The sequence below is a fragment of the Danio rerio genome, chromosome 11, assembly GCF_052040795.2.
Source record: "Danio rerio strain M-AB ecotype USA chromosome 11, GRCz13ab, whole genome shotgun sequence".
NCBI lineage: Eukaryota > Metazoa > Chordata > Actinopteri > Cypriniformes > Danionidae > Danio > Danio rerio.
In genome coordinates, this window is record NC_141031.1 from 25,449,258 (window position 1) to 25,474,006 (window position 24,749).

Genomic DNA, 24,749 nt, shown 5'->3' on the forward strand with positions numbered 1-24,749 from the left:
CTACCTTAATATAGAAGTAGCTCAAACTCGCTCATTTTGAGGCGGAAACTGGCAGACGTGCAACTACTTTAATCATAAGGTAAACACAAAACAAAACTTTCTATCCAGAACTCCTTCTTGGCACTCGACACTTGTAAACACTCGCTTCAACAGGTTTGCACAGCTCTTGGTCCCACTCGCATTCGTCAGCGATACCAAGCCGACCAATCACAGAGCTTGCTTTACGCATCGTTGCGAGGTGTACTTACATTTTTTTTGAGAGGTGTGCATCAGCATCGGCGACGATCAAGGCAAGGGCTCTGCATTCACATGCAGGCTGCACCAGAGCATATGCGTGCGCTTGTTACTTGAAGTATAAATCAGCCTTTACTACGCGTCTCAACAACGCAGCACAAGCTTTGTGATTGGTCAGCTTGGTAGAGTTGACGAGTGTGGGCAGGACTGAGAGCAGACGAACCTGCTTAAGAAATTATTTAAAAGTGTTGAGTCCTGTGAAGGAGCTCCAGATGGAAACTTTTGTTTTGTGTTACCTTATGATTAAAGTTGTTGCATGTCCACCAGTTCCCACCTCAAATTGAGCGAGTTTGAGCCACTTGTACATTAAGGTTGAAAGTGTGTCCCAAATCACATACTTATGCACTTTTTATGGTTTTATGCCATTTTGTATTATATTGTTAGTGCGTTCACACTGAAAACTCTAAAAATAATAAGTGCACTTTCATTACCCAGATGCAGCACTTATTCAACCGCTAAAATTAAGTGTGGATTGGTGCAAACTTCACGCACTCAACGACGCAGCTTAGCTCACGTATCGGTAGGGGCGGAGCTATCGGGTGCACATGATGGATTACCTTATTTATTTTGGATTATGAAAGCACAATTCTCCTATGAGAGTGATTTTACAGCCTCTCGATGGTGAATGCAGTTATCTTAATGGCAGGTATTATTTGGTAGTTTGGTCATTTACTTCACTAATTTGCCAACTGTCAAACGTCACCTGGGAAACAATTTAACAAAATTAAACAAAAGGTTACAATTTCTGCTTGAAAAAAAAACCTATTAATGTTCCACTTTATACATATACTATGCTGTTTAGTGTTTAAGTGCATAGTGTATAGTGTGCCATGTAGGACACAGCTAGAGTAGAAAAAACCAAAAACCAGCGAAGAAACTCGTCACAAAGGAATATAAAAACCTCACTGCTAGCTAGCGTTTCGGAAGTGTTATTGCAGAGAAACATAAACAGCGTGCAAAAGTATAAATGCACGGCAATGCACAAGGCATGCGTCGTGGGTCACGCAGATCACTTTAGCATAGACAAAATTCATGCTAAAATATCTGGAATCCCGGTTTCTTTGATAGTGTAATTATCATGATCATCTTTTGTATTTGGAAATGTAGCATTACTTTTTTTTTTTATACATTCGGCTTATTAGAAATAACTAGCCAAACTTACTGTAGCATATGAGCTAACAGAGAAAAAAATGGAGAAAAAGAAAACACAAAATCAAACTAAAACTTATAAGATAAAAGAGTTAGTACAATGGAAAGTGACTCAAGGGGCATTGTACATCTCTCCACTAACTGTGATTATTGCCTAAAATAATGGCAAATTGTAACCATGGCAAAGGGTTTCAGAAAAGCCGGCGTTTTGGGGGAGGGAGACAGTTCAGCAAATCAGGTAAATAGCTCTTACCTGTGGCTGGCTGACGGCAGGTAACCTCCCAACTAGAGAGGCAGACTGGTTTACTCACTCAAAGAGAGAGTTATCTAAATGAGAATGAAAGTGCTTTAAGTTCTCACCTTTCTTCACCTTCTTCTCCTCATCCTCACCGGCGCCTAACAGGGTGAAAATGATTCCAGTCTGAGAATTCAGGCCCACAGCCGAGACCACCATACGGCCAGATCCTTCCATCACATGAGTTCCTGAATGAAGGCAAAAAAAAAAAAAACATCATAATAAAGGTCAATACACTTATTACTCATTCAAAAATGATTATTCTTAACAACAAATTCTAAACCATAATTCTTGATCTAAAACTAAATACAAACATAAGCATAAACAAAATATTCTATCTATTAACATAAATACAATGATTAACATTATGTAAAGTTTATTTTAAATCCCGATTTTAATTAATTCATTCATTCGTACATTCATTTTCCTTCGGCTTAATCCCTTTTTTATAAGGGGTCGATACAGTGGAAAGATCTGCCAACTATTCCAGCAAACGTTTTATGTAACGGATGCCCTTACAGCTGCAACCCATTACTAGGAAACAGCCATACACTCTAGCATTCACACTCATACACTACACCCAACTTAGATCATCCAATTCACCAATGTCTTTGGACTGTGGGGGAAACCGGAGCATCCAGAGGAAACCCACGCAAACACAGGGAGAACATGCAAACTCCACATACCACGCCACCTGATTATGATTTACTTAAAGCCAGTTGACCTCAACAAGTGGTTTTCATGTTTATTATCAATATTACCATGTGATGCTATTAAAAAACTTGTTTCTAATAATTAAATGCATTTATTTTAATAAAAACAAATGTTGAAAATAGTGTGAAATAGCCAACAGATAAAAAGCTCAAAGTAGCTTAAGAGTGATTACCAGCGAAATTCAACTGGATACTAAAAATCTTTTATATCCAAAAAGAAAAGCACAAGTAGTGCATTTATACACCAATGGTGTGCTGTATTACTATTCAAAAATCAATATCCTTTATCTCCCTACTAAAATCTCAGTTGGCCAGAGTGTGATTCATCTTTCCAAAAATATTGGCGTCCAGGATACCGTGAGCAAACAGAATGTTGCGTACAACATGCATTTTCATAAACATAAAAATGAGCTGTCTGTAAGACCTTTTGCCAATTTGTGAACAAATAAGCAAAGATATGTTCACTGAATTGCTAGGTTGTCTATGAAAGCCTGTAGACCGATTGAAATATAAAACTGCAGATGTTGTGAAAACATCTAAATGACTATGATCAGATGCTTTCTTAACCACTGTCTTTCCACCAAATTAGTCATTTTAGTTAATATATTCATTCAAAAGTAATTTTTTAACTTGGTAGCTAACAATATAGACACTAATTTGTTGCATTCTGTAGCCAATAACTACAAACAACCTTTAGTATACAAAACAGCCTTTAGAAAATAATGGACATCTTTATATTTATAGGATAGCTTTAAAAATATCCTGTAAATGAATAGTGCTTATACAAGGCAGTATAGACTATTCTCACTTAAAACGAAAGTCTTGATCGGATGGTTGATGCGCCACAACTTAAAAAGCAGATCGTGTGCTTGAGCAAAGTACAGTACTTAACACCAAGGCTGCTCCAGCGGGATAGTTTCCATAGAGTACTGCAAGTCTCTTTGAACAAAAGCATGTGCTAAATGGCTGCTTACTTTCTAAATGACAACACTTTAAACAGAAGAAACAGTGTTTCTAAAAACACTAGGGCCTTCATTCCTTACCAATAGAAGTTGGGTTCAAAACTTATTTCCAGAATAAAAATATTGTATGTTTAGATATTATTGCATTAAATATCATATCACATTGTATTACATTGTATTGTTTTGTATTGTATTATATTGCATTGCATTGTATTTATATATCTATTTTTAATGCCATTTAAGCAGCATTAGCTATATTCATGGCAAAACCTATTCTAAATAAACAGTAAATAACAATTATATCAGTTTTTTAACAAACATTCAAATACATATCTTTTAGTTTAACCAAAGATAAATATTCTAAAATTGTTCCAGAAGACACCATTTCAAAAAATTTCCCTTAAAATATCTCCTGAATAAAAAACGTTCTCTAATGCATTTTTATATTACCAGAACAGGATGAAAATATATTATCATATTGGTGCGTGTGTAGTTTCTCTTTAATGAGAGAAAAAAAAAAGATTGTATTTGTTGTTTGTTTGTTTATTTGCTTGTTTTAAACAACTTCTAAGATTGTGATACTTTCCAGTTCTAATCTCAGAATGCGGTCTCTTGCATGCTACAGCGAAAGCTACAGTAGTTTAAAGAGGATCTAGACGCTCCATCTCACCAGAAAGGAGCATGGGGTCCTTTTCCAGAGATTTGCGGACCTGATCGGACTCCCCAGTCAGGGAGCTTTCATCAATTTTCAAGTCATTACCCTGGATCAAGATACCATCAGCAGGGAGAAGGTCACCTGATGGAAAAGAACATGGGGTATTAAACAACTGCAGGATGACATTGAGAGAGATAGAGAGAGGAATAGACAGAGAGAAAGACACATTCAGCAATTTAGCGAGTGGAGAGAAGCAGAAGCTGATTTGGCGACCATGACGACAGATCTCTCCTGTGCCTCTTGGACACCCCACGCGTCGCCCACGTCGCAGGCACCAAGAGCAGCAGCACAGTGACTCACGCAAGCCGGTAAGCATGAGTCATGAGCCAAGCTTTGTGTCTCAGAGAAGACTGGCAGTCACAAATGATCCATCACAACCGCTGGTGAATTCAATGAGAAACCCGCCTCTGAGGTTTAATATAAAAAAACTAAAGACTTCTGGGGCGAAAACCACGCTTTATAAATGCCAGAGCTCTCATAAAACACAAATATGGCAGATATCAGTGAAAATGGCGATGTGTCACATCTAGATCCGTCACTCTGTGGAGTTAAAGGTGCAGTAGGTGATTGTCTTCAGAAACATTTTTTGTTGTGCTGGTTGAAAGTCTCTTCACAGTCCAATAGTAATGATTACAGTAAATGATCTAAATGTGTTTATGTGTATTTTTATATTCTGGGTAAAGCATAAAACAAAAAAATGTTCATCCAATTAAATAGAGTCGGACCATCATCTCCCTTAATTCCGATAAGCTGGTAAGACTGTCTGTCAGTCGCGGGTATAATTCGCTCTTAAAGCGGTCGCGCGGTCACGAGACGGACCGAGAGAAATCAAATGCTGAATTGAAACTTTTAAATACCTGAATCAATATTGGAGTTACTTTAGCACGATGGAGGAAGGACGACACCATGGCTTAAATATTACTGTTAAACAGGTAATGTTCTGTTTTGAAACTATTTTATGTTAGATTGTGTTTTGTTATGAATGACTTATACGTATGAATGACTGAAATCTCCTGGTGAAAGATTGATGTGATTATTCTCAGTTTCATTAGGTCCTTTGACAGCATCTATAATGTAGATTTATATTTAGTTTAACAACAAAACACAAGTAAATAGCGCTATTCCGCCTAGCCTGCTTTACTGAGCTGAAGTTGCTTTTATATTCACATTGGGTTATTTTTGAACAATGAAAGCCTTCCTACACTGTTTACCATGCTACTCTGAATATTCGCTCTGAAATATCATGTAAGTGTGGCAAACTATAATAAATGTAATTCCTGCACGGTGCTGGCACTAACCAACTGGCGAATGACCTGAACTAATGGGTTGTCTGCCGGCTGTTGAGCACGCTCGCGATTTCAGGGGGTGTGGCTTTGAATCACAGTCCCTCCCCATCGTCCACAGATAATATGCCAAGCGGTTAGCTTTTTGGCAGATCACCTACTGCACCTTTAATTCAACAGGTTGGTGCAATATTTCTCCTGCTGTCAGATGTGAACCCTCACCGTATTTGATTTGTGCGATATCTCCCACGACGATTTCAGCCACCGGGATCTGGATGACCTGACCTTTGCGGATCACTGTGAACTTTTGCTCCTGCTCAATGCGGCTCTGCAGCCCACGGAACTGTTTTTCCTTGCTCCAGTCATTAAAGGCCGTCACCAGCACCACAATAATAACAGAGAACAAGATGGCAGCACCTTCAATCCAACCTGCTTGGGATTCACCTTCATCCTCTACACCTCCCACTTCGCCACAGGCTGAAATAGCATACAAACATAGAAAAAAAGAAATAAATCATTAATCTGTGCTAAAAATCTGAATCTGCTTAATTTAAACTAAACATGTTCTTTAATGTTTACATGAACCGGAAGCTACAACAAATACATTTTTCGTATTGTGATGTATGATGCGCTGGAGTGGACAAAAGTCAAGCAAACACAGAGCCAGAGTATGTGCGCGAGAGAGACCAAATGCACGTGAGAGAGAACAAATATTGGCGCACGAGATGTGAGTGCTGCGAGTGAGTGCTGGCCTGCGAAAGAGATCACGAGACTAGTTACTATTATTATTTACTATTACTAATACTGCAATGTTTACTAATTTGTTTCCATGGGTTCTTTTTAATGTAATGATGGCACATTTTGTTTATACAACAGTAATGTTTGTGAAGTAATAATTTGCACTTTATCTAAGACAGCTTGAGCAGTTTTGCTGACTTTAAAATGCTATTTATTACTCGGGTGAGAAATTTGTATCACCAGAGCATTTGTAATTGGATCATTCCTGCTATTTGGTGGCATTTGTGTCCCCAAGGCATTATATTGTACAGAATATTTAAAAAAGCAAATAAAAAAAATCTTGTCTGATAGGATTATCGCATTTCTACATCAGGACACAATGATAAGTGCTCAAAATTAATAAAAAGGTAAAATAATTGCTCTATATTCAGTGCAAGAAGCTGAATTGACATGTCATTAATTAAGTAATGATAGTAACTTTAATAAGTCTCTCGGCCTCTCTCGTGCACCAGCACTTGGTCTCTCTCTCGTGAGTACATTGGGTCTCTCTGTGTTCACTTGACTTTTGTCCACTGCGGCGCCTCAGAGTGATGCAGTCCCTAGAGAAACGGAATACTAGATGAGAAAACAGTGGGTGTGGCTTGTTTTTTCTACTGTGATCTGATTGGATGTAGTAAAGTGGGCATTTCATTCAAGAAAAGAGTTTCAGAAGAGTTATTACAGCCTAACAGACACCTCATATCTGTTTGTTTCCAAAACTAAAAGTTAAAGGGGTGTATTTAAATGTTAGCTACAACCAATACCCAAGACATACGTAATCTGAGAACTGAAAAAACAAAAAACAAAACATGAAGTGTATTATCAGATGTCAATTAAAGATTATTACTACTAGAGCTTTTTTTCTTAATGACATGCACAGATGAATAGTTCCCCTCAAAACTAGCAATCTGAGCTAACAAAATCATATGGCTAGCTTTCATTTAATTTGTACTTTAAACAGGCCTGAAAACGCTTACAGGGCATTAAGTGCAGCTGCGCACTCATGATATATCAGCGTCTCATCTTCATAAGCTTCCTCATGCCAGCAACATGTTTTACCACAGATTTACACTTCATTGACCCAATTTCCTCCTTGAGAACTTGTTGACAGTCTAAGGTCATCCTTGTTGCTTGAGCCATATGGGTAATAGGAACAGTCCTCAGTCACAGCCAGATTCAAGTTATCCAGTATTCAGAGCTGTGCTTATGAACAAAAGTCCCAAATGGGGCTATTATTAAAACATAAGACGCCAAAATGTTGAGTCACTAATAAACTCAGAATCAAAATAAAAAACATGAAACTGTTCTCTGAACATTAAAGACTGAAGATAGTTAGAGCTTATTCTCCAAAGCTACCTAAACCCAATGAAAGACTACTATACTAGAAGAAATCCAATAGTATACTCCAATAGTTTGGGGTATACGCCATTTCAAATGTACAGTGCCTATACAAAATCCTCATAGAATTTTGAAATATTTACCTCATTTGTCACACAGCCTGAGATCAAACACATTCCAAACAACCTTTCCAGCATTTGTAATGTTTTTGTAGCCTCCTAACCTGTGCCTTTCTACAACTTTATTCTGAAGGTCTTTTGAAAGGTGTTATACAAGTAAACATGTAGATTTTCACAGGATATTATGATTTTCTATAGGCACTGTAAACTGATAGTTTAAATTCAGGAAGCTACTTACTGGTATAGCATTGTTCTGGCATGTGGTAAAAGTCTAGGGCTTGAGCAATAATTGCTGCCACCTCCAAAATAATAAGTGTGACATCTTGAAGTGGCTCCCAAATCACATTCCAAATAACTTTCCCAGCCTTTGTAACGATTTTGTAGCCTTCTCCTAGCATGTGCCTTTCTACAACTTTATCCTGAAGGTCTTTTGAAAGCAGAGTGCAATGCGAGTAAAGATATAGATTTTCACTATAGTCACTGGACATACTGATAGTTTAAATTCTGATGGCTACTTACCAGCGTTGTCTCCCTCTGGCGGGTGGTAGAAGGACAGGGCGAGAGAAATAATGGCTGCCACCTCCAGAATAATAAGAGTGACATCCTGCAGGGCCTCCCATACCAACTGCAGAAAAGTCTTGGGCTTCTTCGGGGGGATAAAGTTTTTACCAAACGATGTATGCCGCTTTTCTATATCAGCAGGGTTACCGGAGAGTCCTGCAAAACATGAAAACATTATTAGCATAAAAGGTATAGTTTTAACTTTGAAATCTGATTAGATTATATCTGTAAATGCAAATGACAGCAATTAATATTAACACAGAAGGTCTGCACTTCAATGCTAATGAACTTTTGCTAAACACATGGCTTATTGAATCAGAAATAAACTGGGTCACCAAAATGTGCTTGAATTAGCTTTTTGATATAGTTTGAATAACACAAGAAGTGCCGACATTCACTGTACGCCCGTTTTTTTTGGCTCATTTGCCTTTTAGACCACAGCGGTCACAAACAAATGACATGTATCGATATAAAGCCAACATCATTTGTTTTCCTATGTGCATAATTCAAAATACAAAATCAGAAGTGGCAAGGACAGCAAGCTAATCACATGCCCGGATTCATTTAATGCACAAACAATTAAACATACCTGGCTAACACCTATGAATTTTAAAAAGCTCTCCACGCCATGTCAACTTCCATCAGGTCTTACTTTGGTAAATGGTGTTAGAATAATCACTGCACAACGTTCATAGAGTTATTATTTTAACACACACACACAGAATAAAAGCAGTCAGATTTTTCAGAGTTTCAGGTGGATTATCATGGATATGTGTGTCAAGGTTTATAGGAGCAGCGGAACAATTAATCAGTGTTGAGAGCCGGGAGTGCTTGTAGCCGATAAGCCCAGAATATTGAATGAGTTTTAGCCTTTGCTTTAATCAACCAGAAACTAGTACATTGGGTTGGTAGGGTTTAGGCAAAAAAAAAAAAAAAATCTTTAAATGGATTTTGCACAAAAACCATTTTCAAACAAGACTAGTCATTTTTTTCCTCTTTTATCTCCCAATAATTGTGATTTCTTCCCCCACACTTAGCTTAAAAAATGTGCCCCGCAAAAATTGCCCTTACTATCAATCAATCCTTATTCTCAAATTGCAGACAGATTGGATACGATGGACTGCTTTCTGCAAGCAGTAGGTCTTTGTGGAGAAAAAAAAAGGCTCTGGTTCTTGTCAGTATCGTGAAATAAATTATTACGCAACAGGAACATGGGAGAGGACAAGAGCGTGTGTGCATTCTTCTTCAGAAACGCAGCTGTTGAATGACCAGCCTGTTGATGATTGACACTGCAGCAAGGCTTCCAGCGGGGAGAGAGCAGAAAGCTAGCAGCAGAAATTTCAGATAAGAACCAGAGGATACAAACAAAAAGAGCCTGGCCATGTGGAGGATGATCCTAACTGGCTTATTCATTAAAGGGATCGTTCACCCAAAAATGAAAAATCTGTCACTGTTTACTCCCCATTATACAACTATTTTAACCATTTAGCTGGAAAACCTTACAAATAAGACCCAAACAGCTGATGGACTTTCATTATAAACATCTTGGTCACACTTTTTTTTGATAGTCCATTTGTCAAATTTAAGATACATTGCAACTAATTCTCATTAGATTATAAGTAGACTGTTAGGCTGGGGTTAGGGTTAGTGTAAGTTGGTATATACTTTCAAAGTGTCTTTGAAATTTTATAGTCAGTTATAGTTATCTTATAACTTATCTTTGTGCTTAGCCAAAACGCATTATCTGAAAACAAGTAATAGATTCAAAAACTAAAAAGTTTTTAGATAGAGACAAGATGAATTAAATATCATGCTCAACAACTACAGTGAGATGAAATTCAACAAAACATCGTTACTGAACTGATGTGCCTTGCTCTCATCTGAGGTGTTGTGCTCAAAGTATCTGCAGCCTGGAGCTTAGATGTCCGCATATGCTGCAGTGCATGCCAGAGTGTGCGTGTGGTCATGTGATGTTCGTGTTCAGTGGTGTAGTGTGGACGGAGATCTTTTCAGACATGCTAGGTGAAACGGCAGTTTGAATGTAGATTGTTTTATTCTAAAATGCTGTTTTAACGCATTAGTGTAAACGGTGCCTAAAACAACTCAAAATCAGCTAGGTAAAAAGAAAACAACCTGTAGCTTACATTTATGCCAGCTCACAACGTTTGCTGTGACCAAATATTTCTTTATGAAAGTGCTCGATGTTCGAGCAATCCTTCTGTTTGCCCTCCACTCCAAACAAGCTGAAGGTCAGAATTGATTTTCCAGAGATTGCCCCTTTACTTTATTTCTCCCCATCTATTTATCCCTCGGTCCACTCCAGGCAGGCCCGTGAATGATTTGTATACATGTCGACATTTACGAGATTGGGAATTAGTCCAAAAGCATCGTTCACCTCCCTGAGGAATAACAAGTCAGCGTGGCGTTTGTTTAAGCATTTTGATGATCTTCTACATCACTTTAGTTTTTTATTTAGGGTGATCTAGTTTTTTTGTATCCCATCAACATAATGTAGTATCAAAGATGTTAACCAGGTGTTTTCCCATAAAAACCATCCAGGCCTGTCTAACAGACTGGTTTCAATTTGTAAAAAGTCATGCAAATTCGGAAAACAACGTTCGGGTCTGACGTAAGCAAAAGAATTACACGTGAAGTGGAAAAAAATGATGAAACCGTTCATATCTTGATGCCATTAAATTAAAAGTCCAAGTAGAAAAAAAATAAACAATAAGCAATAATGTGATGTTCGTTTCCATTCAAGAGATCATCAACTACAGGCACCCAAACATTATTCATATGTTTACACACCAGAGGCTAACAAGAGCCGACTGCCTCCAGACAACTGCAGTCACATCTATGGCTCGGAGGCTGTTGCCGGGGGGCTGGTGTCAAGGTGACTGAAGCCGAGGCTTTGAAAGTAGATGCTGAAGGGAGACGGTTGTGATGGTAATGGAGGAGATCATTAATAGGGCCGCAGAGCTCAGCAGGGCCGGGCTGAAAACCAAGCACAACAGGCTGCATTCCAACTCCGTACACAAATGACTTCACAAGAGAAAGATGTAGAGAGAGGACAGCTTTTCATTTCTTCATAAAACTATGCCACTCACTCAGGTTTGTGCTGTGTGGTGTTTTAATGAGTAACAAAAAAGTGTGGCTGAAATTGAGAAGCGTGAAAGACAGGTTTGCACCATTGTGCCATCAACAAGTATTTGCAGTCACAAGACAGCATCACATATGGCAGCATGGTGACGCATCAAACACTAGAGCGAAATTTTTAGCAAATTGCCCAAACAGAGAGAAAGAAAGGGCAAAAACACTAGAAATCGCTATGTACAGCTCCAGTCTGTATTATGGAATTCAATCCATCAAATTTTAATAGCACAGATTGTTCCCGGTGACTGCCACATCAGTAAATTTGTGACTGAAAAAAATCATCCAAAATATAATTATGATTAAGATCTGATGTGCTGTTAGGTTCCCCATACAATAAAAGCTGACATAACTTTTGAAAATCATCTCACATGCCACAAAAAACTGTTTTCTTTGATTTGAGAAATATTGCTAAGTTACAAAGTCTGCTATCCATCTCAGATGCAGAAAAGCTAGTTCATGCTTTTATGACTTCTAGGCTGGATTACTGTAATGCTCTCTATTAATAAACCTCAGTTAGTGCAAAATGCAGCTGCCAGAGTTTATACCAGGTCTAGAAAATATGATCATAACACCCCAATTTTATCCTCTTTTTATCCACTGGCTGCTGATTAAGTTCCGCATTGATTATAATATATTGCTTCTTATCTATAAAGCTTTAAATAACCTAGCTCCTGTTTATCTAACCAACATTTAGTCTCGCTACAATCCAGCCAATTCTTTAAGATCCCAAATCTCAGGGCTGATTGTAGTGCCTAGAATAGCAAAGTCTACTAAAGGAGTTCGAGCCCACTCACAACTCAACAATAAGGACAGCCCGATGGCCTGGGGCCAGCGTGCGAGATGCTCAGGTCAGTGTACAGAATGTTACTGGCCCGATTGGGCCAGTATTGCCTTGTCACAAAAGGTTGGCTGCGACTGTCAATTGCATGCAAATACAATCTTAGGGACCTTTCAGACATAGGCGTTTGTTTCAGAATCTGTCTCGTTTCCCCCATTAGCGCGAGCAATCACGCTCGCATATGCACCAAATCACTCAGTCCGAGATCGCCTGAATGGGATGGTCTCTGCTCGATTGAGTGGATCGATTGTAGTGAGAAAACAAAACCATGCAACAAACTAATGACACAGGCTATATCACAGTGTCTTTCGATTGTGGAATAGCCACATATACGGCTATACGGAGACAGAATGATGAGTAGTGCGGGATGTCATTCCTACCGGTAAATGTGTGCTTCATGTCTATTACGAAAGTGAAAGCATTCTGAAATATTACAGAGAGCTGTTTATTCGTTAGAAAAAAGTGACCAAAGTTATCATCCGATAATTTTTCCATATTTTAATCTTATAATATGTTGTATTAGGCCTGTTGTTTTGTTATTTCTGCACTGACAGCTCGAAAAAAAAAGATCAACATTGATCTGTTTCATGATCTAATGGTTAAGTTAAGCCTATAGTGCAGAATTCTAGCCAATGTTTTTTTTTTTTTTTTTTTTTAATAGATTGATTAATTCAATAGAAAGATAGATTTTTACAAAACCTGAAAACTGAAATGAGGGTCTGTATGAGAGAGTCTGACCTCTCTGATTTATATGTGGTGACGATGTCTGTGGGTGTCAAAATTAAAGTGCACACTTTTGCTTATAAAATATTTTATACAAAACTGGTCAAAAGTTTGGGGTCAGTATGATTGCTAAATATGTTAAAATAAGCTTCTCCTGCTCACTAAGGCTGCATTTATTTAATCATAAATACAGCAAAATCGGGAAATGTTGCACTATGAAATAATTGTTCAAAAGTAGTTTATCATTTAATTTAATAATCTTTAAAGATTAATTTTCAGCTTCCATTACTCTAGTCTTCAGAGTCACATGCTCCTTCAGAAATCACTAATATTAATTATCATTGTTGTTGTTATCAATATTATTGATATTAATGGTAATAGTAAAAAAAGCAATAATGTCTGAAATAATCATTTTATTTGAAACTACATACAATAAAAAAAGCAACGCACCGGTACCGTATACACACACACACACACACACACACACACACACACACACACACACACACACACACACACACACACACACACACACACACACACACACACACACACACACACACACACACTGGTGGGTCCAGAGAAAATTTTGCCAGGGCAAGAAAAAATCTAATCGGGCCAGGAGAAGAAAATCCTTAGCGTTGAACCCTGCTACTTATTTATGGCTCCTAAACTCTGGAACAGCCTTCCTGACAATGTCAGAGGCTCAGTTACACTCCCTCAGTTCAAAACTAGATTAAAGACCTATCTTTTTCTTAAAGCATACACAATGCATCACATAACGATATAATGCAAGAGTGTGGTCCACGCAGGTGACCGCAGGCTTGACAACTACCTGTAGGACACACTGCTCTGATCTTAATGCACCAGACATTTTGTTAGAAACACTCATATGCTTTACATGCTTGTTACCATGTTTGTTTGTATAATTACTATTTTCATTTATAACACTTCATTTTTGCTTCTCGTTTAAATACAAAATGAACAGCAGTTACGCTAATTATTCTCTTTATTCTATATTTTTACCTGGGGATACTCATCCTGAGGAACCTAGAGATTATGTCCTGTGAAGAAATGATGCCTTGGTATAATCCTGGACCAGGCCATATCCTGAGCTGATGCTGAACTGAACTTTAGCTCTGACTGACACAGTTTCAATTTACTAGAACTTCTATGTTAAGCTGCTTTGTCACAATCTACATTGTAAAAGCGCTATAGAAATATACAGAAATTGAATTGAATATTTCTATTCTACAATGGTTAAATAGACTTCTAAAAAATAATGTGACAATAGAGTAATGACTTTAAAATTGCTCATTTAAACTGTTTATCACCTATTGTAATCTAATAAATGCAATATTGGTCAAATCAAGATTTTTATAATAATGATAAAAAGGTACTAAGACTAAACTTTCAGTTGATAATAAGCAAAGTCTTTTTATTTAACAAAAAATATTACTTAAAAGATGTGCATTGGATTTGGATTTTGCAACCAGGCTCATTTTAGGCAAGAAAATGGATGCAAACTCCAAACCTTAAATTCCACCTTAAAAAAAAAACTGTGTTTCGCTTTGCTCTCTTGGCCAGGATGAGAGGTGAGAGAGCGATCCTGAACACATGGACAGCATAAGGGCTGTGGCTGTCTGGAGGAGAGCCAGTCACACCCCCTACAGATACAAGAACTCTCTTTCTCTCAGAAAACATGGCCATCATTCTCTCAGAAAACTGCCAACCCCAAGCACAGAGTCTCCTTTCTTAGAATGTTTACTGCATCCTGCGCAGCTCAAGACCACTAACTGTTGATTTGAAAAGATACATTGTTTATAATTTGCCCTTTTTTTTGATAGGATACATTTTTATGTCTTCATTATCTCTACATTTGTATTTACAAATTCTGATTCTAACATTATTCAAATTATATATTGTCATCCATAATATCGTACATTTAGATCATCATAATCACATACTGTATATGTGATTTTTTTTGCTTAACATTTTCATAAAAGTTCCATTCCATGTAAACCAGACCAGTCAGCATACGGATTCGTTTTCACACTGTGGGGTTGATAATGAAGCTCTTTGGTATGTAATATCACCAAAAGGCAACACTCAATACAACATTCCATTGCAACAGCACCATGATTCCGCCATTTTGGAGTGAAAGTGTTGGCCGTCTATTGGATCTCATTGCTGTCGTGATGGCAAGCAACTGCTTTGTTTTTATTTATTTATTTAAAAAGCGCGTTATAGCTGAAATACAACCTGAAAGACGCCAATACAACACTTACACTTAGGAGAGTAGTGATCATCAGCAATTTTAATAGTTTATTTTACAGACTTAATGTTTATTAACCAGACTTGTTTTCTTGAAACTGTAGTTTTTAGGTGAAATTTATTAGTTCATGCTCTAGAATACAAATTAATACTGACATGTTTAATTAACATGACTTTTAAAATAGGATGTTGATAACAGACTGACAGTATATTTTTGGTTACAGATTTATATTTCTCCAGTGTTGTCCGTTTAAGACAGACTAATATTTTTTTATGTAAAATATGTTAATATATTACAATTGAATCCAATTGAACACATAGGGGAAATTCTGAAGACACATCAAGTTGAGCATTTCTTTGAGCAACTTTTAAAGAGTCATTTTTAAAGAAAAGAAAAAATATATATGTTGCAAAATGTAGCCAACTTGTTCAGTTCATGCACAAAAGTCTTGATGCTGTCAATAAAAATCATGGAGGTCATACAAACCACTAGATAAATGTTACTTTTCAAAGGGGATGTACTTTTGCTGAGAGTATAATCTTTTAACTCGTATTTAACTCAATATTTTGATTCATTCTGTTTAATCATAGCTATTCGTGCTGTTGTCTAATTGAAATTTTTATTTCTAAATAAAAATTTAGAAATAAAGTAGCGGCATCTAGTGGCTGTTTCCCAAATAGCAACAGAGTGTCGCCTCTTGGTGATTCTATGCTCTGATCCATCTCAGTTGTTGCCTTGGTAGCACAAGTGTAATGTAAACACTGATCTAGATGATTAGCAGATATTTCTTTTTTGGGGACTTCCTTTTTTCTAAAACTGCATCGTTAAATGGCAGAGAAAATCAATAGCTTCCTTCCGCTTAGCCAGCTCTGGTAAAAAACTGATAGCCAGACAACAGAATGGTGACGTCACACCCATCACGCACTCTTCAAGCACGGCATTGTAAGGTAACTAAGCTTAGAATTACAGTTTGAGAATGGTTTGTAATTGCGCCATGTGTAGGCATGGGTCGATAACCGGTTTAAAAGTTTACCGTAGTTTGGAAAAGTCAAGGTTTTAAAACTGCAAAACTTTTCTTTTATATCGTTCATACGGTATATTCAAGCTGTTTTTCATGACTATTTTATTGAATTTTTTAGGGCAACAGTATCTATAAAAGGACCCTCCACACCAAGGGCCCTATCACACACCCGGCGCAATGTGTGTTTACTACTTTAAGCTCGGTGCAAGGGTCATTTTGAGGTGTTACGCCACACTGTTTAAATACCAAATGCATTTGCGCTCAAATGTGCACCCATAGGCGTTCTGGTCTAAAAAAGCAGGCGTGTTTTGGCGCGGTGCAATTTTGAGAAACTGTAAATAGTCTGTTCATTAGACCAGAACAAAGTCAGTCTATTGTCTGGCGCAAAGTGCGCCTGGCTTGCACACTACACACAAGATGTAGAGCAATACGCAAATATCTTTACATATGAAAAAGATATATATCTTAAATATATATATATATATATATATATATATATATATATATATATATATATATATATATATATATATATATAAGGATATATATAGGATATAAATATAAATGATTAAAATATTACAAAACATATTAATTTCTAGCCTACATGAATTTAAAACCACTGCCTTCATACTTTCTTCATCTCGGGAGGCTTTTTCAGTTCATTCAATTTGCTTTTGTACAATGTTATTATTATTAGCAGTATTATTTATTATATCCATATTTATATTTGTTTTATTAAAAACAAGCTTAGATTTGTCCACCTGTCAGGTTTTAGACCATATGGGGCATAGCAGGTGTATTTGGAAATAATTTTGACCACACTTTGTTATTATTAATCATTTATTCGTTTGCTGGAAATTAGAACTGAATTTAGAAATAGTTTTGAAACAAATCTTTGCGCTTAACAACCGAAATTAATTATTTATAGGCTGATTGATGTCTGTGCGGTAAGGTTTCCCTATCCATGAGAGCAAAAGTCAAAGTGAACTTACTTTACATCATGTTAATAGCAATGCGCCTATGGCCCGACGCAGCTGGCTCTTAAAGGGAATGGGAGATGAGACTCTGGTTTATTCTCAAAACAAACCTATAACTCATTAAGAAAACAAACTCAACCCTTTTAGACCTTGCGCCATGGCGCAAAGCGGATTTTCACGTCCCTAAGTTAGCAAAAATGCGTTCTGACACGCCCTGAAAGCGTTTGCGCCCTGCGTTTTGCGCTCTGCACATGGACCGTCAAAATAGAGCCCCAAAAGTTACTGGTCAAAACAAGATTCAGGAAACATTTGAAAAACAAGTCGCTTAACCGATATACAAGCATGCTATAGACCTGAGCAATGCAGAGGCTTTACTTTATATTCAAAGAAAGATATTCAAAAACGGCTTTTTTAAGTTGATTAAAAAAATAATAATAATTATCTTTTAACTAATAAAGACAGCAGAAGTCAATGATTTATTTTAATTATTTAGCCTGATATGGCTACAGTTCCAAAATATTTAAAATGTTTCTCAAAAATAAAATCTATTGTATTACAATAAAATTGTTCTTTTTAACCCAGACATTTAAAAAGAACATATTTTAAGCAAGTAATTACAACGCTGTTATACTGTGAAACTGTGATATATTTATCCAAGGTTATCATACCGTCAGAATCTTATACTGGACTATGCCTAGCCACATCATACCAGGCTCAAATGGAAACACAACTGGAACCGTACCTGACTGTTCTCAGAATCATTTAGACAGATAGTGATAATTATATGAAAAGAATTAGTTGGCCCACATGAAATCTGCACATGCAGAAATTGCTCACTGAGTCACTGAGTCTATTTTAGGGCTGTACAATATTGGAAAAATCTGATATTGCAATGGTTTATTTATCTGTAATAAATTTTGCGATATGAATATAGTTTCACAAGATAGTTTGAATACACTATTCGACGGTTTTGTTGGAAATTTAACTGTATTCAGGTACAGAAATTAGATAAATCACAATGCAAGAAAATGCTTTTTCTTACTTCCTTTGTCTCATTTCTAGTCCAAATATCTAAAACAAAATCCAAGATCAAGTAAAAATATTGTTTTGTTTCAAAAGTCAGATGAAATAAAGCAAAATTAAGAGCTTTTCCTAAAAACAAGCTGAATTATCTGAAAGTGGGCCAAGTTAAATAATCTTGTTTTCACTTTGAAATTTAGATATTTGGATTAGAAACAAAGACAAAATTTCAAAGTAAAAAAAAAAAAACGTATAAATTCTGTATAAATACAGTGCTCTATAGCTTGTGGGCAACTATAATCCACACTTAACATTGCATATCTTTGCGATGTGACTATTGTGGATGTGCGCAATGAGATATTAATGCTGAAACAATATATTGTACAGCACTAGTCTATTTATTTATTTATATTATAAATGTAATAAAAGTCATTGATAATTTAATAAAACTCAAATGTGCAAAACTTACCACAAAATCGTAGTGAAGTTACTGGTACTTTAACTGACCCATATTAAACCCGCAGAACAGCCTTCTAAATGAATCATTCAAGGCACAGCGTTTCTTTAAAAAGAAAGTCCAAGATTTGATCAATTCTGATATTAACCAGAAACACAAAAAGTTGAATGGTTTCACATTTAATGGTTGTCAGCTCATTTCTTTGCTGCTCCACAGGGAATAGTCTCGTTCCGACTAAAATTATCTAACTAATTAAAAGTACAAATCACAATTGATGTGCTTTAAATTAAAATGTGACATCTGGGCTTGCATTTTAATTGCAAGCTTATCATCATTTGAATAAAATAAAGCATTTTGTTGCTGGATTGAAATGTTTTAATGTTTTACAGTGAGATATTTGTCAACTTGCCATTGAACCGCTTAAATTTGTACCTAATTTGTTATTCAAAAAAAGCAATGCTTTCCCAAGCGATATTACAAAGAGATAGGACCATCTACTCCATAACACGTTCATAGCTGTTCATATGACCCCACAGGTGACTGAATCTTATTTGAAAGGATCCTTTAAAACAAACTGTTTATTACTTCACAACATTTTACAAGGTATGTGAAATCTTCTACGCTTTCCACCAGCATAGTGTTTTGTCTGGCCTAAGGACTATCTAAGTGAAGTTTATTTATGATAATGGCCATATTTCATATCTAACAGCACCACAGTATATACTGACCTTGGTAGTTTAAGTACACAAAAAAAGCAGGAAAAGAGCATTTTTTAACCTGATTAAGGACGTGTTCATCTGCTCTTAATGATGTGTATGTAAGGGCGCCAAACTTGCCTGTGCAGTGAAATAAAAGTAATAACCCATGCTAACAGGACACAAAGCTCTTGCTGCGGAGAACACTTTGAGGAGAATTTAAGGAGGTGTGTGCTTAATAAAGGTCTTAGTTTGTCATGCAAGACTGCTCTTCAATTAGCCTTTAACTTTTTTTTTTTTAACACAAGGGGGAGAAAAGGGCGAGAAGAAAAAAATGTGCAATTTCAATGTGCTTTTTCAGCTAGCTCACATTTGATGCAAAAAAAGCCTCCATTAACACACACCAGACCACATGCATTTAAAAAAAAACAACCTCTGTATTTGTTTTCATTTATGTCTGTTTTGCACCGAGACTTCTTAATTGCGTTCTGGTAATGCATTTATGCGCAGAAATATTTCAATATGCTGCTGCATGTTGGCAAAAACAAATGAAGCAGAATACAATGTGTATGCATATTAATGAGTGTTCTTTTTATTTCAAAATAAATATGCGCACACACTTAGACACAAAACCTTGGTTTTAAGAGAGGAAAATTATCAGAACGGCTTAAAAAAAGGGGTAGTTCATGCAAAAAAAAATATATATATATATATATATATATATATTTAAATTTGTTTTAAGAACGTTAGTAAATCTGTATCCTCACAATAAATAAAATAATTAAAATTTTATTTTAATAAATTAAAATTATTTTATTGTATTTTGTATAATTTTATTAATAAACAAAAAATTATTATATCAATTTAAAATTAAATAATTTCATTTTATATAATTTTATTAAAAACAAAAATAAATCAAGTTAAATAAAATAAAACAAAATCGTTTAATTTTAATTTTATTTTATAAATTTAAATAAATAAATATTTATTAATAAATGAAACAAAATAACCAAAACAAAATAAAAAAAAAACAATTTATTAAATTGATAAATACTATGACTACCAGTTTTCCAAATTTCTTGTTCAACACAAGAAACTCAAATATGTTTAGAAATAGTAGAGGGTGAGTAAATGATAAAAGAATTTATAATTCGTGGCTGAATTGTCCCTTTAAACATGGTAAAATGTGACTGAGACTGAGCTGAGTGTACAATATTATGTCAAAACTGTAGCAGGGTTGGGTAATAGTCCCAGTTGAAAAACTAGTTTTCTTTCAATCCAAAAGTGCAAATTTGAATTGGCTACAACAAACAGGAAGTTCGATTGGAATTACTATTGTAGTGTTACAGTTATAATATACTTTACTGTGCCTATGCACTTGCTAATTGTGTCGTCACATGAAGCGGCTTCCGGGTCCAAGAGCACAATCAAACTGTATGGGGAGATTAAACAAATGGTAGTAATAAACTCTTGCAAAGCGATGTAAAACTTCAGAAAATCATGATCGCAACATATATCCATGCCCAATATCAGATGACCAGAAAGCAATTAAATTATTATAAATTGTTAAAGTCCAGAGACTGTCATGTGCACCATTATTTTATATAAAATTCACTTTAATGTGTGCTATGACTAAGAAGTGTTCATACAAAAATAAATCAAGTTAAATTAAAATGAAACAAAATCATTTTATTTTTATTTAATTTTATAAAATTGAAATTAAAACAAATAGGTTTATTTTATTTATTTATTTATTATATTTCTGTATGCGTTTCTTTAACAAATCTGCTATTTAACCGATATTTGGAATTGTAAATCTTGAACGTTAAAGTTGTTGACAAAAATAAAAAATTATTTTTTATTATTATTTTTTTCTTTAAATGTTTGTGAACTTCGGAATAAAGATAATAATGGGAGAATAATGTTAATTGAAATGTTTCTTGTGAAATAATATTTTAGGAGGTAAGGGTATTTTTCATGTGGTTAATCATGATATATTGAAGTGAAACCGAAACTTGGTTAACACTGTGATAATTGATTTGCTGTCTGTTTTTTTTTTTTTTTTTTTTTTTTTTTTTTTTTTTTGTGAAATGTTTTTTGTGGATAAAGGTATTTTTTCGAGAGGTTGATGATGTATTGTAATGAAAAAGAAAATGTTGATAAACTAGATATTTGATGTGCAGTTTTTTTATGTAATGTTACTGAAAGTAAATGTATTTTGCAAGTAATTGACCATGATATTGTAATGAAAAGGAGAGGTCTGAAACTTGATGTTTGATGTGCTGTTTTCTTGCGAGATTATGTTGAAGGAAACGGTATTTTTCGAGTAATTGATCATGATATATTGTAGTGTAAATTGTTAAAAAATATAATGATAATTGATATGATGTTTTCCTATGTAGCAATCGTTTTTGAATGTAGGTTTTTTCGTATGTTTTGCAAATCGTTTTTTGAATATGAGGGTAAATGTCTCCTGTATAATTGGTTGTAAGGGTAGAGATGAAGGTAAGACTTGTGATTTTTAATCTTTGGGTAATTGTTAAATGTAGGAAACTTTTAATGTCAACTGTTAGAATTTTATTGTATTGATGTACACCTGATTAGTGATGGTGGTTGATGCACTTTATCTCTGTGGAGTGAGGTTCGAAATGGGAAGAATGTTTATTGTCATTGCTGTGAACATTATAAGTTATTGTGTGATTAATTGATAATGAAATGAGAGTGACGGTTTAACTAATTGCACATTGTGATTGACTATGGAATAAAAGGGTGGAGTTGGAGAATTGTGTCACACACTGAGGAAGGCTTTGTGCCGAAACGTCTGTTTGTCTGTTATCACCCGTAAAATGTAAGAAAAAGTAAAAATAAAAACAGTATGAAGCAATTGAGTGCAAATCATTACCTTCTTTTGAATTAAATAGAACCTAAACAAAATAAAATAACTTAAAACTAAATTCAATTCAATTAAATTAATAAATACTATGACTACCAGTTACCAAGATCTTTTCAAATTTCTTGTTCAACATAAGAAACTTAAATAGGTTTAGAAAAAGTAGAGGGTGAGTAAAAGATGTAAGAATTTACACTTGAGGCTGAATTGTCCCTTTAAATATGGTAAAGCGTGACTGAGACTGAGCTGAGAGTACAATATTATGTCACAACTGTAGCAGGGTTGGGCAATAGTCCCAGTTGAAAAACTAGTTCTTTCAATCCAAAAGTGCAAATATATATAAAATCATGTGCACCATGATTTTATATAAAACTCACTTTAATGTGTGCTATGAATAAAAAGTGGTCATAAACGAATATTTTCTCAATTCAAATGAGTAGTGACTTGGACCCGGAAACAGTATTCCATAAGTCAACGATACGTCACAACTTAACAAGCTGATATCAAACTTACAAACCTTTCATCTTCCTATACTGTCTTAAATGTTTTATTTTAGTTGAATTAATTTAAATGACATTATAATTAAAATTGAGTTTTACAATTTAAACCAACCAAAACAAGCCACCAGTAAATGTAAACCCAACCAAATGTACTCTATTGCCAACAGTCTTTTGTCACAGTGCAAACAATCAAAGGATAAACAAAACTCTCCTTGTTAAATATCTGTTAACGCCTCATTTAGCCATCTTCAGGTCACAGCGTTAAAATTCTCTCTTTTAAAGCTGTAGTCGCCAAGGTTACTATAGAGGAACAGAGACATGCTCGAGTCATTGTTGGGTAAAAAACCAGCAGAGAGACAAGATCTGGGGTCCAGCGGTGTGCATGGAGGACTCTTGATACATCTTTGTCCCCTGCTTTCAATGCCCTTTTAAAACATCACAGCTGGCTCTCCTCTTGGCACGCAAGAACCTCAGGGGGGTTCTTGAACAAAATCAACAGGTTAATTTTACATTGAACATATTACCACTAAGAAAAGCCTGCTTGGGCTTCAATTTCATTAAATCAGTAGAGAAATTGAAATCATTTCATATTACCGTAGTGCTGCACACCATGTAGATATAACTGGATACCATTATGGTGTCTGTGAGATGTGTTGTAATCGCAAATCTCAGATGCCACATCACAGCTAAGTGAGGGGAGGAGAGGAAATTACGTCTGCCAAAAGGCATTTATGCTTTCCCTCGATTTCTAATCTGATTTTTGAGACCTGCTGAATAGACAGGTGGCGTTTAAGCTTCTCAGTCAGGCTATTCAGATGAGCGGCAAATATTCACATTAATTGACCATCCAAGTAAATCTATGCAGATATAAACCTGCAATTGGACTTAACGGTGGGCTGCGATATGCTTCTGCTGCCATGGCAACTTGCTATGGTGGGTATTCAAATAGCACTTTAACCAGCTAGTCTCTTGTCCACAGTATCACACATCATAGTAAATGAGCAAGTTCTTTACACATATTATACCATTAAATGCATCAAAGGATCCTGTGACACTGAAGACTGGAGATGTGGGTGCTGAAAGTTCCATTTTGACATCACATGAATAAATTAAGTTTTAGACATGAAAGGCAAAGGAGCTATTTTAAATTTTAAAACTGTAAGACGTTTTAATTCAACTGAATTAATGCTAACATTGGTCACTACAGCAGAAAAGCCATCTATAAATGACTGTTGTACATTTAAAACATCATTAAAAGTCCCTAGAAGTGCTTTACAATGTGCATTTTTATTTAATGTTTGACGTAATTTCTACCGAAACATGAAGAGAAGGTGGGACATAGTGTAGCTCCTTCACCTTAAAAAAAAAAAAATCCACCGCTCTGCCAGTGAGTGGTTAAGCTCAAGTGAATCAAATGAATAGCATCTAAAAGGGGGCAGGGCAAGTCAGAAACTAGAGCATTTGATTGGCTATTATCATAGATATTTACATTAGATGTCACCTGCGCAGTTGTTGTCTATTGGAAGGAATGCATCAATAGAGCCGCCATTTTAGTACAGGGTAGCGCTCCTTTGAAATGAATGTAAGACCAAAGTACAGTGGAAGGCTGGCCATCCGGAGCCATATGTACACATATATACACACATCTACAATCAGGAGTTAGTCCAGAGGTCAGTATGCAAATATTTTTATATTACGAAAACTATAATTTGACATGATTTTTCTATATCGATGGATGAGTGAGCGCATGGGCACGCAAGCGCGTTGCTCCGCTTGTGTGCGCATATTGTCATATATTCTTACCTTAGAAATAACAAACTTGCAAGCGGAAAAGACGTGATATGGGAACAGCCACTGCTTTAGTTAATCTGGTTTGCGTGTGTGCGTATTAGCCTCGGTGTACATACTTGGAACTTTAAACTAACGCACAGTTGGTAACTTGTCATAACTTGGTTTAGTTGCAGCAGTTTTGTTTGAAGAAATTGCCTCGAGGG

At 35.7% G+C, this 24,749-nt stretch overlaps 1 protein-coding gene and 2 long non-coding RNA genes across 3 annotated transcripts in view; 1 reads left to right on the forward strand and 2 right to left on the reverse strand.

Moving 5' to 3' along the window:
• LOC147841783 (uncharacterized) overlaps positions 1–24,749 on the reverse strand; it is a 751,871-nt gene that overhangs the window by 611,686 nt on the left and 115,436 nt on the right. The gene's annotated exons all lie outside the window — the stretch shown is intronic.
• The window catches only part of LOC147841789 (uncharacterized), a 227,344-nt gene that overhangs the window by 36,635 nt on the left and 165,960 nt on the right, over positions 1–24,749 (forward strand). The gene's annotated exons all lie outside the window — the stretch shown is intronic.
• atp2b4 (ATPase plasma membrane Ca2+ transporting 4) overlaps positions 1,408–24,749 on the reverse strand; it is an 89,066-nt gene continuing 65,724 nt past the window's right edge. Inside the window, 4 exon segments of the mRNA NM_001077467.1 lie at positions 1,408–1,926; positions 4,084–4,209; positions 5,634–5,888; positions 8,165–8,362. Coding sequence (NP_001070935.1) covers positions 1,751–1,926; positions 4,084–4,209; positions 5,634–5,888; positions 8,165–8,362 — 755 coding nt within the window. The 3' untranslated portion in view covers positions 1,408–1,750.